General features: G+C 67.0%; 3 protein-coding genes across 5 annotated transcripts in view; 1 reads left to right on the forward strand and 2 right to left on the reverse strand.

Moving 5' to 3' along the window:
* Positions 1–2,456, reverse strand: part of Lcn12 (lipocalin 12) — a 16,537-nt gene extending 14,081 nt beyond the window's left edge. The window contains exons 1-4 of the mRNA XM_013029348.1: positions 2,262–2,456; positions 1,886–2,022; positions 269–345; positions 58–174 (exon numbers count right to left, since the gene is read on the reverse strand). Of these exons, the coding sequence (XP_012884802.1) occupies positions 58–174; positions 269–345; positions 1,886–2,022; positions 2,262–2,375 (445 nt within the window). The 5' untranslated portion in view covers positions 2,376–2,456. The remainder of the gene's footprint in view (positions 1–57; positions 175–268; positions 346–1,885; positions 2,023–2,261) is intronic.
* Positions 2,457–3,983: 1,527 nt separating this feature from the next.
* Positions 3,984–5,288, reverse strand: C8g (complement component 8, gamma polypeptide). The gene is made up of 7 exons (XM_013029432.1): positions 5,151–5,288; positions 4,881–5,017; positions 4,670–4,740; positions 4,481–4,588; positions 4,250–4,351; positions 4,138–4,176; positions 3,984–4,061 (listed from the first exon to the last, which is right to left on the reverse strand). The coding sequence occupies exons 1-7, from the start codon at positions 5,286–5,288 to the stop codon at positions 4,048–4,050; spliced, it is 609 nt and encodes a 202-aa protein (XP_012884886.1). The 3' UTR covers positions 3,984–4,047.
* Positions 5,289–5,848: 560 nt separating this feature from the next.
* Positions 5,849–9,694, forward strand: Fbxw5 (F-box and WD repeat domain containing 5). 3 transcript variants are annotated; one of them, XM_013029471.1, is made up of 9 exons: positions 5,849–5,877; positions 6,223–6,438; positions 6,752–6,909; positions 7,254–7,428; positions 7,503–7,651; positions 7,772–8,183; positions 8,461–8,608; positions 8,684–8,896; positions 9,017–9,694. In XM_013029471.1, the coding sequence occupies exons 2-9, from the start codon at positions 6,246–6,248 to the stop codon at positions 9,258–9,260; spliced, it is 1,692 nt and encodes a 563-aa protein (XP_012884925.1). In that variant the 5' UTR covers positions 5,849–5,877; positions 6,223–6,245; the 3' UTR covers positions 9,261–9,694. The 3 variants fall into 3 exon arrangements, with proteins under 3 accessions (XP_012884925.1, XP_012884928.1, XP_012884927.1); XM_013029474.1 differs by having other exon boundaries at positions 8,702–8,896; XM_013029473.1 differs by lacking the exon at positions 5,849–5,877 and adding an exon at positions 6,036–6,061.
* The last annotated feature ends 1,938 nt before the right edge of the window (positions 9,695–11,632 follow it).

Genomic DNA, 11,632 nt, shown 5'->3' on the forward strand with positions numbered 1-11,632 from the left:
GGGGAGGGGCAGGGGAGGAGCAGGGCAGGGGAGGGCAGGGCAGGGGAAGTGGCTCACCCAGGAGGCTGACCCGGATGATGGTCCGGCTGCCAGTCCGCCTGAGCGACAGCATCAAGGCAAACTTGGTGTAATCGGTGTCTATCACCCGCATGGCCTCTTGGTCGGCCGTGGAGCCTAGGGGCCGGTCAGGCACGAGGGTCCAGCCCCTGCCGCCAGGCCCGCGCGCCCGCGTGCCCACCAGCCGGCCCTGCCACCGCGTCCGCCTCACCTTTGTGTTCTACGGTGAACTGGCCTGGCTGCTCGGCCGGGACCATCACGTAGGACCATGTGTCACAGCGCTTGCCCCTGGGGGGAGGGCGGCGGGCTGAGCGGGCAGTGGAGGGGGGAGGCTGGCCAGGCTGCCTGGCAGCTCCTCCAAAAGGTCCCCAGCCCCCAGGACCGGGAGCCAGGGGCTCACAGGCCCCTCCAGGAGCCCTGCCCATGTCCATCCAGGGCAGGTCCTCCTTGGCTGGCACAGAGCCCCCGGTCCATGGGGCTGCGCCATTGGCTAATAAACCTGCCCTGTGCCCACCCCTCCCTCCCGGCGAGGCCGCTGGGATGAACCCAGGGAGCAGAGCGGCCACGGTGGGCCAGCTGGCCACCCTGCCCGCCCCTCACCCAGGCCCAGGGAAGGAACCCAGCACTGCCGGGGCTTCTAGAAGGAATGTGCTTGCTTTTCTTTTTCTTCTAGTACTGGATTTAAACTCAGTGCTTCATACTTCCCTGGCTTCCCAGGCTGGCACTCTACTACTTGAGCTGCACCTCCAGCCTGGCTTTTTGCTTATTATTTTGGAAATGAGTCTTCTGGCCTTTTCTCTGCCCTCAGATTGAAATCCTCCCGACCGGAGCCTCTTGAGTAGCTAGGATCACGGGTGTGAGCCACTGGTTCCTGCCGACTAGCTCTTTGGGGTTCTTTGTTGGGGGAGGCACAGGGGCTTGAGCCAGCCTGACACTTCCTGCCACCGGAGCCACACTCCCCGCACACTTGCCGCTAGGTGAGCAAGAGGGTGATAGATTAGGTGAAAGGGAAATAGAAGATAATAAATACTAGAGAGAGATAGACTCGGACACTGAAACAGAGCTAGGAAGAAACAGCTGAGGAATCCGAGCGGCCAGCTCCTCTTCCAGCACTTCCTTTAGCAAGAATAGAGAAAGAGAAAGGAGCTGTCTGCACCTGCCTTCTCCTTTGAGATGATGAAAAGCTGCAAACTCTAGGTTGAGCTTTAGTAGCTCACGCCTGTAATCCCAGCTACTCTGGAATCAGATCTGGAGGACTGATGTTTGAAGCCAGCCCAGGCAAAAAAATAGTGGGACCCAAATGTCAACCCATCAATGGAGTGTGGTGCTGCGTGCTTATGATCCTGGCTCCTGAGGTCACAGGTTGGAGGCCCATGGTCCCTTTGCAGACTGTCGTTTGGAATCAAAGGTCACCTGGGCCCCCCAGGCCAGCCAGTCAGGTGAGCGAGGAAGGCCATGGAGGCTGGGGGAGGGCAGCACCCGCCCAGCCGTCCACCCCAAACCCGCTCCTCCCATCCAGGGCAGGCACTTCCTCCAGGCAGGCCCATCAGAGTGCCCACTGCCGTGGACACAGTGATTGGCTCATGAGGAGCACGTGACCGAGAACACAGACAGACAGACAGACAGACAGACAGATAGACAGGCAGAGGCCAGGCTGTGATGTGAGAAGAGGTCAGGCTGGGACAGGAAGCAGGGTCCAGCTCCAAGCCCGGGACCCAGGAAGGCTGAACTCCCCCCAGGCATGCCCTGGGATCCAGGGTGGCTCCCTGCCGCGCACCCACAGGCTGCTCGCCGGCGGCGGTGCGGCTCGCGGCTCGGGCCCACTCACCGCTTCATGGCGCTGGACACCTGGAGCTGGCCTTTGTCGTCCGCCACGATGGTGGTGATGTACGGCTTCAGCAGGGCCTTGTCCTTCTTCCTGTAGTTGTTGCCCGCCAGGCCCAGGACAAACCACTCCCCCTGGAACTGCGGGCCGGTGAGGGCGGGCGGCAGCCCAGGCCCACCCCTCCCAGGCGGCCGCTGTCCAGGCTGGTCACCCCCCCCCCCAGCTCTTAGAGCCTGCCCTGGGTCTGGCAAGGCCGCAGGCCCTTGGCGGAGGCCGGGCGGCCCCAGCCCCGTCTCCCCACAGGTGCAGGGAGCTGGGCCGGAGCCTCTGCCCTGGTGGTGGCCGCCAGCCCCTCTCCCCGCCCCCCGGGAGATGCTACCTGGTCGTGGTGGAAGCTCTTCATCGGGGTGAAGGTGGGCAGGGGGCTGGGCGTCTGGCCATGCACGGCTGTTGGCAGGACGAGCAGCAGCCACAGGGCAGCGCGGGGGCTCATCCCAGCAGCTGTGGCCCCGAGGGACGGGGAGGGACGGGGATGCGGGCAGGGCCTCTGGGAGCCCTCCTCCTCCTCCTCCTCCTCCTCTGCGGTGTGGCGGCCACGAGCTCCCACAGAGGCGGGTGTGAGGGGGCGGGCCGCTGGCCAGCCTGGGGCCATCACCGCCTCCTCCGGCCTCCTCCGCTCTCCCCTCGGCTTCCTGCCACTGACCTCCCGCCCCAGGAAGATGGCTGGTTGTTCCCGGCGCCCATGGGCTGCTGCCCTCAGAGCCTGGCCTGCCAGCCCCGGGGTGGCGCCCAGGGCCCGGAGCGTGTGGGACCTGCAGTCAGCCGGAGCCACGGAGGGGCGGGAGGGACTGAGAGCTGGTCAAGTGTCCCTGCCAGGAGGATGAGCCCCTGATGAGGCCGGGCCCTGGCAGGCTGGTGGGGAGGGTGCAGGCGGGCGGGGCCTCCCGAGGCTCTGGTTCTCCTTAGAGGAGGAGGGCCAGCTGCCCTGGGCCCCCCTCCCCTCACACTCCACTGGCAGCGAAGCTCATGGGGCTGGGTCGCACGGTGGAGGCCCACAAGGCTTCTAGATGACAGAGTAGCTCCCAGCCCTGGCCACCGACTCCGCTGACCCACCCCTGCCCTCACCCCCCGAGGCCCCGGCCTGGGCGGGGCTCTGGCCCCCCAGGGCCCAGGCATGGCTGGGGACTGCCTGAGGAGATGGCCGCAATGCGCCTCGGGGGCTGCGCGGGGCGGTCACTCGCTGGACATCCCGAGGTGGCTGTTCACCCTTTGCCTACCCCACCCCACCCCAAGTCCGGAGCTGGGGTGGGCAGCCTGCCCTCCGCCTGACCACGCCCCCACCACAGGCTCCCCGGAGTGTCAGTGTCAAGGGAGCGCGGGACGCACACCCCTCCTCAGCTCCCGCGGGTCCTCGGGCACGGGGCCTTCTCTGGCCGCTCAGACGGCACAGATGGCGGCTGGACTGTGAGCAGTGCCGGGCCTGTGCCCCCCGTTCTCGGGGCCGGCCTCGCGAATGGCCTCGAGAACCAGAGAGCGGCCAGCGCGTCCCTGTCCACCCAGGTGTGTCCTCACCAGGCAGATCCCCGGACAGCAGCCTTCCATCTTCCAGGATGCACCGCAGAACAGCGAGCTGGGCACTGTGTCTAGAGCGGCAAAGCCTCCCTGACAGCCCGCCCGGCCCGCCCGCCGTCCTGCCACCGGGCCCTGGGCCCTGTCTCCAGCTCCGCAGCCTCCAGGCCGGGTCAAGGGGCAGCCGGGGCCCCTCTCCAGGCAAGGCCTGGGCACCGGGCCGAGGCCCAGACAGGCTCCAGTACTAGGCACCCAGCCAGCGGGGTCAGAGAAGGACAGAGCTGCAGAGCAAGGAAACTGAGGCCTGGGGAAGAAAGCAGGGCCCTGGTGCCTCCAGGTGGTTGCGTTTCTACCCTAGTTTGAGAGGTGTGGGAGGGGGAGAGGGACCAGCCACTCGCTTCCCCTCCCCACCGGCAGGGGGAGCACCTGTCCAGATGGACAGAAAGGACACAGGGAGGACCATGGCTGAGGTTTACTGAGAAGCCCCAGGTCACAGAGCTCCCTGGGCAGACAGTGGGTCCCCCGGCTGGTGGGCGCAGGGGTGCAGGGGTCACGGAGGGGGTCAGCAGGGTCCACCGTGGGCAGCTTCTCCAGCCTCACCGCCTCACCTCTGCACAGACAGGAGGCTCAGGGGGCGGCTGGGAGCCTCTCCTCGTGGCCACCGGCCTTCCCTGCCAGCTACTCACCGTCCAGCACATGGAACTGGTCTGCGGCCTCACAGAAACCTGGGGGCCCAGGCGGCGATGAGGAAGGGGACCGGGCTTGGGTCACGGAGAGCAGAGGGGCAGGGACACTCACCGTACGTGGGGAAGAACACGACCTGGTCTTCCGTCAGGTTGGCCCTCCTCACCTGCTGCTCAAACTCATTCAGGGCAGAGTCACTCACCGGCAGAGAGCGGGCTGTGGGCAGATGAGGCTGCTGAGCCTCGGCAGAGGCTGGGCAGAGGGCGCGGACCGGCCCACGGTCCACCCGCCCGGTCCCGCTCCACACCCGCTGCCTGTGGCAGAGCCCAGCCCCAGCACACGCACCATACAGCTTCACCGCCAGCCGCCCGGCCCTCTCCAGGAACAGGATGGCGAAGCCCTGGTAGTCCGTGTGGGCCACGACCACACGCACGGGCGCCCGGGGCCCCCGGGCTGAGGCACAGGGGTGAGGACGTCACCCCTCCCGCCTCGCTTGGCCTTCTGCCCCGCCTCTGCCCGCCGCTCCCACCTCACCTGGGAGCAGGAAGCGGCCGGGGACCCCGGTGTCGCTGTAGAGCTGGCGCACCTGCCAGCAGATGCCATCCCTGGAGGGCAGGGGGCAAAGGAGGCGCCCAGGCTCGGAGACCCCAACCCAGGGGCAGCCACACGGCCCGTCCACCCTGGGTTTTGGCCGGGGTGGGAGGGGTGGGCAGGGACGTGGGAGGAGGGCCACGCGGGGACTCACAGCTTTCGGAAGGTGCTGGCGACCATGGCTGCGCCCTGTGGAGCTGTGTGCAGTGCGGTGGCCTCAGCTCTGTGGCCCTGCTCCTGCAGGGAGCGGCAGGCAGAGCCCACGGCCACGAGGAGCCACTTTCCTGCAAACTGTGGGGGGGGGGTTAGGATCCTGGGGACTGGGAGGGAGGGCCGGGGGAGGGAGGAAGGGGAGGGGAGGAGAGGGGAGGCTCCCACTCCATCCTACAAAGCTGGGCAGCCCCCCCCCCCGCCTGGCTTCTACCTGCTGAGCCTGGAAATGGGCCTGGGGCTGGACGGCCGAGATGGCCGGGGCAGGCCCTGGGGGCTTCCTGGCCCTCCGGCCCAGGGCACCACCTAGCAGGAGCGTGGCGAAGACCAGCAAGGCCCACCGGGGCAGCATGGCAGCCGGGTCAACGACAGAAGCCCGACAGGGAGGCGAAGGGCATCGAGGTCAGAGGGCGCTGACCAGGCCAGTGCAAGCCCTGCCTCTCCCCGGAAATCCGGCCCTGTCTCGAGCCAGGGTCGGGCCTTGGCAGGGACAGACACCAGGTCCCAGGTGAATCACGTTGACCTCGGACTCCATGTCCCCTGGCGCCCTCCCCGGCCCCATCTCTGCTAGAGGTGGCTGGTCCTTACAGCGGGGGCCGCAGGGGGGCGGGGAGAACTGGGGGAGGGTGACGGGGAGGATCGGGAGAGGGTGGTCTCGAACCTGCTGCTGCCCCCACCCCCAGGCCCAGCTGCATGACCGCTTCCTCTTCGGGCCGCCAGGGGGCACTGTTTCCCGCGAGCCCCGGCGCGCGCAGGCGCACAAAGAAGCGCCGGCAGGAAGCGCCTGGGCGGACGCCGGTTGCCCGGCGCCCCGCGGTCATCGATGCCTCGGCGCTCGAGGCGTCGGCCTGGCTCTACCATAGAGACGCGGAGCGGCGGCCGGAGCGGCGGCGGCGGAAGCGGAAGCGGGTCGGCGCATCGCAGCGGGCGGAGGCGCCGCGGTGAGTCCCGGCCCCGCGCCGCCCGCCCCGCGCCCCGCCGCGGCCGCCCCGCCCCGCCCCGCCCCGCGCCCCGCGCCCCGCGCCCGCCCTCGCGCCCGCGCCCGCGCGCCGCCACCGGCCTGCCCTCGCCCGCTGCCCGGCGAAGCTGTGCCCGCGGCGTGGTCAGGAGCCCCGGGGTGGCCAGGTCAGCGCCGGCGCCGCCGGCTTGCGCTCCCCGACCCGACCCGGACGGCTCCCGGGGCGCGGGGCGGCCGGGGGGCCCCTCCGGAGGCTAGCCGCGGCCTGCGGGCCGCCCGGGGCTCGGGGTGCGGGGCCGGGGCTCAGAGCGGCCGCTGCTGGTTTCAGGGCCGCCCGGGCAGAATGTCACGATGGCCGAGGGGGGCTCGCCCCTGCTCCCCGACAGCCTCATCTACCAGATCTTCCTGAGCCTGAGCCCCGCCGACGTGCTGGCCGCCGGCCTGGTGTGCCGCCAGTGGCAGGCGGTGTCCCGCGACGAGTTCCTGTGGAGGGAGCAGTTTTACCGCTACTACCAGGTGGCCCGGGACGTGCCCCGCCACCCAGGTGCGCCCGACCCAGCCCGAGCCTCTGGCCTTGCAGGAAGCAAGGGCTGACCCCAGCGCAGGGCCACAGGGCAGCACGGCCCGCCGCCCGGCTCAGCCCGCAGCCTAAGCGGGGCCCCGGCTTGTGACCCTGAGGCTCCGCCTCACCTGTGGGTTACTGCAGGTGGGGAGGGGAGCTTCTCTGAGCGGGGAGGGTATGACCCCAACGGAAGGCTGATGGGTACCTAGCGGGATCCAGAAGCACCAGGGCCTTGGTTCCGGGGGCTGGACGGGAGGAAGGCCTGGGCTGGGCACTGATGCTGCCCCTACCACAGCGGCCACGTCCTGGTATGAGGAGTTTCAGCGGCTGTACGACATGGTGCCCTGTGTGGAGGTGCAGACGCTCAAGGAGCACACCGACCAGGTCCTGCACCTCAGCTTCTCGCACTCGGGGTACCAGTTTGCTTCCTGCTCCAAGGACTGCACTGTAAAGGTAAGGGTATCCCACCGAGGTACCCCAGCTTGGACAGGCCAGAGACGAGCGAGCCACAAGCTCTGTGTCAGTGGCGGGGCCCGGTGGACAGACACTGCAGCTGGGGCCTGGCCAGAGCGACCCAAACCAAGGGTAAAGAAGATGAGTCCACCAGAGCCTCCCCCCAGGACCAGCCTCCATGCTGGTGAGGTGGAGCGGGCAGCAAGCAAGGGATTAGAGGAAGTTCTACCCCAGGGGGCTGTGGCGGCCTCTGTGAGCGCCAGAACTTCCTGCATTGGAGGGGCATCAGGGTACACTGCCGCGAGGCCTGGCCAGGCGCTCAGCAGCTGGCTTCCCTGGCACAGATCTGGAGCAACGACCTGACGATTTCACTGCTGCACAGTGCGGACATGAGGCCCTACAACTGGAGCTACACCCAGTTCTCCCAGTTCAACCAGGACGACTCGCTGCTGCTCGCCTCGGGGGTGTTTCTGGGGCCCCACAACTCCTCCTCGGGCGAGATCGCAGTCATTAGCCTAGGTGAGCCTGGGCCTCGGGCTGGGCAGCCCGACGGGGCCCTTCCGGCAGCCTGCCCAGCCCTGGCCTCCCCCCAGACTCCTTCGCCCTGCTGTCCCGTGTGCGCAACAAGCCCTACGATGTGTTTGGCTGCTGGCTCACGGAAACCAGCCTGATCTCGGGAAATCTGCACCGCATTGGGGACATCACTTCCTGCTCCGTGCTGTGGCTCAACAATGCCTTCCAGGTCAGGGCATGGAGACGATAGGGGGACAGGGAGGGAGGGGGGCAGAGGCAGAGGGGCGGGGCAGGGACGGACTAGCCGGTGCCCACCCGTCCTGGGCCTACTGGCATGTACCCTGCCCAGGACGTGGAGTCGGAGAATGTCAATGTGGTGAAGCGACTCTTCAAGATCCAGAATCTCAACGCTAGCACCATCCGCACAGTGATGGTGGCTGACTGCAGCCGTTTCGACAGCCCTGACCTCCTGCTGGATGCAGGTGACCGGGCTGCACCTTGCTGCCGCGTCTTTGACCTGGGCGGGGACAGTGAGGAAGAAGCGGCTGAGCCGACTTCGCGTGGTCCTGGCCGTGCCAAGGAGGGCTTGCGTCATGCGCTGGACGGAGCCCCGCAGCTGTCGGAGCGCATGCTGGAGACCAGGGTGGCAGAGCTGCTAGCCCAGGGCCGCACCAAGCCCCCCGAGCCCAGTGCTGCGGACGCCAGGAACAAGTACCTCATCTTCACTACCGGCTGCCTCACTTACTCACCACACCAGATCGGTAATGTGGTGTGGGACCCCCCCCACCCCCGTCCCCACAGCCCTTGGCCAGGCTGGAGTCCACGGGCAATGTGGACCGTCCACTTGCCCCCAGGATGCGGCCCTGGCCATGGAGCACTCGGCTGTGGGGCCAGCAGGCCGGGGGCCAGTAAGTGACGGGCTGACCACCTGCGGTTCAGGCCAGGCCCCCATGCAGAGGTGCAGTGAGCACCTGGGGAGTCCTCGGGACCTGGTCCTGGCAGTGACACTCCATCGGCCTCTCACCCTGGTCTTCCCAGGAATCAAGCAGATCCTGCCCCACCAGATGACCACGGCAGGGCCAGTGCTGGGCGAAGGCCGGGGTTCCGACGCCTTCTTCGATGCCCTGGACCACGTCATTGATGTGCGTGGGCACATCATCGGCATGGGCCTGTCCCCAGACAACAGGTAGCTGGTGTCCCCAGACGCAGGTGGGCTGGTGTCGGGCGCAGCACACCCACACGGAGCTGTGCCCTCGCTCAGGTACCTGTATGTGAACAGCCGCGCCTGGCCCCCCGGCTCAGTGGTGGCGGACCCCATGCAGCCACCGCCCATTGCGGAGGAGATCGACCTGCTGGTGTTTGACCTGAAGACCATGCGGGAGGTGAAGCGGGCTCTGCGGGCACACCGTGCCTACACCCCCAACGACGAGTGCTTCTTCATTTTCCTGGACGTCAGCAGGGACTTCGTGGCCAGGTGTGGGCTTGGGCAGGCCTTCGGGGCTGGGGGGGAGGGGGGGGCAGAGGGTGCCGTCCAGGCCCTCGGGGTTGAGTGGACTGGCAGGGGTGGCAGGTTCACCCCGCCGTGGTCCTGCAGTGGAGCTGAGGATCGGCACGGCTACATCTGGGATCGCCACTACAACATCTGCCTGGCCAAGCTGCGGCATGAGGACGTGGTCAACTCAGTGGCCTTCAGCCCCCAGGAGCAGGAGCTTCTGCTGACAGCCAGCGACGACGCCACCATCAAAGCCTGGCGCTCGCCACGCACCGTGCGCATCCTCCACGCGCCCCGCCCGCGCCCGCGCCCCTTCTTCTCCTGGTTCACCGGTCATAGGCGCTGAAGACGCCTCGGGAGGCGGAGAAGCTCACGGCAGACACACCTTAGGAAGGGGTCGGTCAGACCCCAGCACTAGCACACGCCATCTGCTCACTCAGCCGGCAGGCTCAGCACTGGGGCAGCCAGGATGGACAGCACCAGAGAACCCGTGGTGGCCACTTGGCCAGAGCGGCTGCAAAGGACCCTGGAGGCCCTGCTTCTTCCCCACCCCTTTCCCCGGGCCAGAAGTGCACAGCCTAAGCTGACCCCCGCCTGAGCGTCTGCTGTTGGCTGCAGATGCCCCACATTGGGCTCTGGTCTGTGCACCCGTGGAGGGCGGGGGTCCCTGTGTGCCGCAGACACCCTGCCTCCGGGGCCTGGCCTGTGCGCCAGCGAGGGAGGCCCCATGCGCTGCATGTGCGCTCCTCACCTGGTTGAGGCCCTGAATAAACAGTTGGCGACAGCCCACCGTACCCAGTGTGTCTGCAGAGGCCCCGGGCGTCCCTGGCTCCCACCGCCCTGCTGACGTGTTGGTCTCGGGGCCCAGGCGCGGTGTGGGGCAGAGGGGAAGATACCGGCCCAGGCAGGCACCTCTGACCTCAGGGATGCCTGCTGGCCTGTGCCTGAGCACATGGCTACGGGGAAGGGGAGGGACGCTGCCTGGCCCCGGCTGGAAGGGCGCAGCTGATGCAGGGGGAAACCCCCGGGCTGGGGCCGCAGGCGGGCAGAGCTCGGTGGGCTAGTGCAGGCAGGGGAAGTCGCAGGCTGAAGGAAAGCAGCTCTCACTAGATCGCCTGCCTTTGGGATGTTCTGGAAGTCCGCCTTGCCAGCTTCATCAGCGTGGGTCCTTTGGTAATGGCGGGGAGAAGCTTCCGGCTCAGGGTCTGGCCCTGGCTGACAGCGGACAGCAGGCTGGGTGCACAGTCAGCACGGGAGCTCACGTCGAGCTTCTGAGACCCACAAGGCCACACAGGAGGGCAGTCCGCAGCAGGGCATGTCTGGGACCTTCCCAGCGTGCGGGCCCTGCTGACTGCAGAAGGGCGGGAGTGCGAGTGGGGCCCCACGGAGAACACATCCATCTACCTGGGCCACAACCCGGGCACGGGTGAACCAGGAGAGGGAGGAAACGGCTCTGCAAAGGCTGGGCTTTGGCTCAGTGGCGGAGCTGCCCCCGAGTGCCCCAAGCCCTGGGCTCCGACCCCCGCACTGCCAACAGGACGGTGACCAGCACGCAGGAGCCCCAAGCCAGGGACCTAGGCCCAAAGGAAGCTTCTCCACATAAAGCAACACGAGTTCAACAAGTGCTAACGTGCTGCCCGAGGTGGCACTGCGTGAGCAGCTTCCTGGGAAAGACAGATGTGCCTGACGAGTCCTAGCTGCCCTGGGGGTTGCGGGGGGTCGGGGGAACCACTGGAATGGCTTTACCCAGTATGGCTGTGAGGATTCTGGTCCCAAATAAGGCCGTGTCCTGAGGCCCCGGAGGCCAGGCTTCAACATCATCTTCGGGGAAAAAAAGCTCATCCTCTAAGTGAATGTCACCTTGTGCAGAGCATTCCGACCCAGCATTCCCAGCTCAGCTGCTTCCCACATACAGAGCAAGCGTGGAGGCTGACTACGGCTTGGGTCAGAGCTGGCCCTGGCCTCAGTCTGCTCTGTTGCCATAACACTTAAGTTTTTCTCAGGCTCTGGACTGCACCCGGGACAGAAACGCTGCAGACAGGGCACTTCCGGCCCCGTGAAGGGCTGGGCCCTAAGGATCCAGCCACCCTGAATGTCCTCGCTCCGCGGTGTCAGGACAGACGTTTGGAGACATATTTGGTCTGCTGCTCTGAGCACTCTCGACTGGGTAATTTACGATGGTTGGACGTGTGCTGGCTCTTGGCTTCAGAGGCTGGAAATCCAAACCCGTGGTGCTGGAAGGTGGTAAGAGCCCTGCTGGCTCACTGCGGGGGGGGGGGGGAATGGGACACAGGACATAGAACTCATCCTCCATCCCGCGGGCGGCACCCCAGGACCAGCCCAGAAACCCTTCACGTTGGCCTCATCACTACAACCCTTGCACCCATTTCACACCCAGAGCCCCAGCCCTTCACTCCTTCCAACGTCACTCACAGTCCAAGGTCAGAACTGGGTGTGGCTGGGACACCGGGGCCATTCCATCCCAGACGGAGAAGACGGGCGAGACGAAGAGGAACAGCTCACAAGCCCAAACTCTGACAGGGCAAGCCCTGCTGCGTCCTGCAGCTAGGGAGTAAGCTTTGACTCCACATTCTGGACGAGGCTGCAGCGGCCACTCAGCTTTGCTGGGCTCGGCCAGCACAGGGACTCGGATTGGGTTGGGTGTGCAGCCCGCCCAGGCTGGTGCGCACAGGTGGGTGAAGGAGGGCTCTGCTCACA

The sequence above is a fragment of the Dipodomys ordii genome, unplaced genomic scaffold (assembly GCF_000151885.1).
Source record: "Dipodomys ordii isolate 6190 unplaced genomic scaffold, Dord_2.0 Scaffold118, whole genome shotgun sequence".
NCBI lineage: Eukaryota > Metazoa > Chordata > Mammalia > Rodentia > Heteromyidae > Dipodomys > Dipodomys ordii.

What these genes read in the sequence shown, in the direction of transcription:
- C8g (XM_013029432.1), bottom strand. Translation starts at nt 5,288, where the DNA reads ATGCTGCCCCGGTGGGCCTTGCTGGTCTTCGCCACGCTCCTGCTAGGT. An exon ending in CGGCCGCTTCCTGCTCCCAG is followed by an intron (nt 4,589 to 4,669) that starts GTGAGGTGGGAG and finishes CCTGTGCCTCAG; the next exon opens with CCCGGGGGCCCCGGGCGCCC. An exon ending in GCTGGCGGTGAAGCTGTATG is followed by an intron (nt 4,352 to 4,480) that starts GTGCGTGTGCTG and finishes ATCTGCCCACAG; the next exon opens with CCCGCTCTCTGCCGGTGAGT.
- Fbxw5 (XM_013029471.1), top strand. Translation starts at nt 6,246, where the DNA reads ATGGCCGAGGGGGGCTCGCCCCTGCTCCCCGACAGCCTCATCTACCAG. An exon ending in CCAAGGACTGCACTGTAAAG is followed by an intron (nt 6,910 to 7,253) that starts GTAAGGGTATCC and finishes TCCCTGGCACAG; the next exon opens with ATCTGGAGCAACGACCTGAC. An exon ending in GGCCTGTCCCCAGACAACAG is followed by an intron (nt 8,609 to 8,683) that starts GTAGCTGGTGTC and finishes GCCCTCGCTCAG; the next exon opens with GTACCTGTATGTGAACAGCC.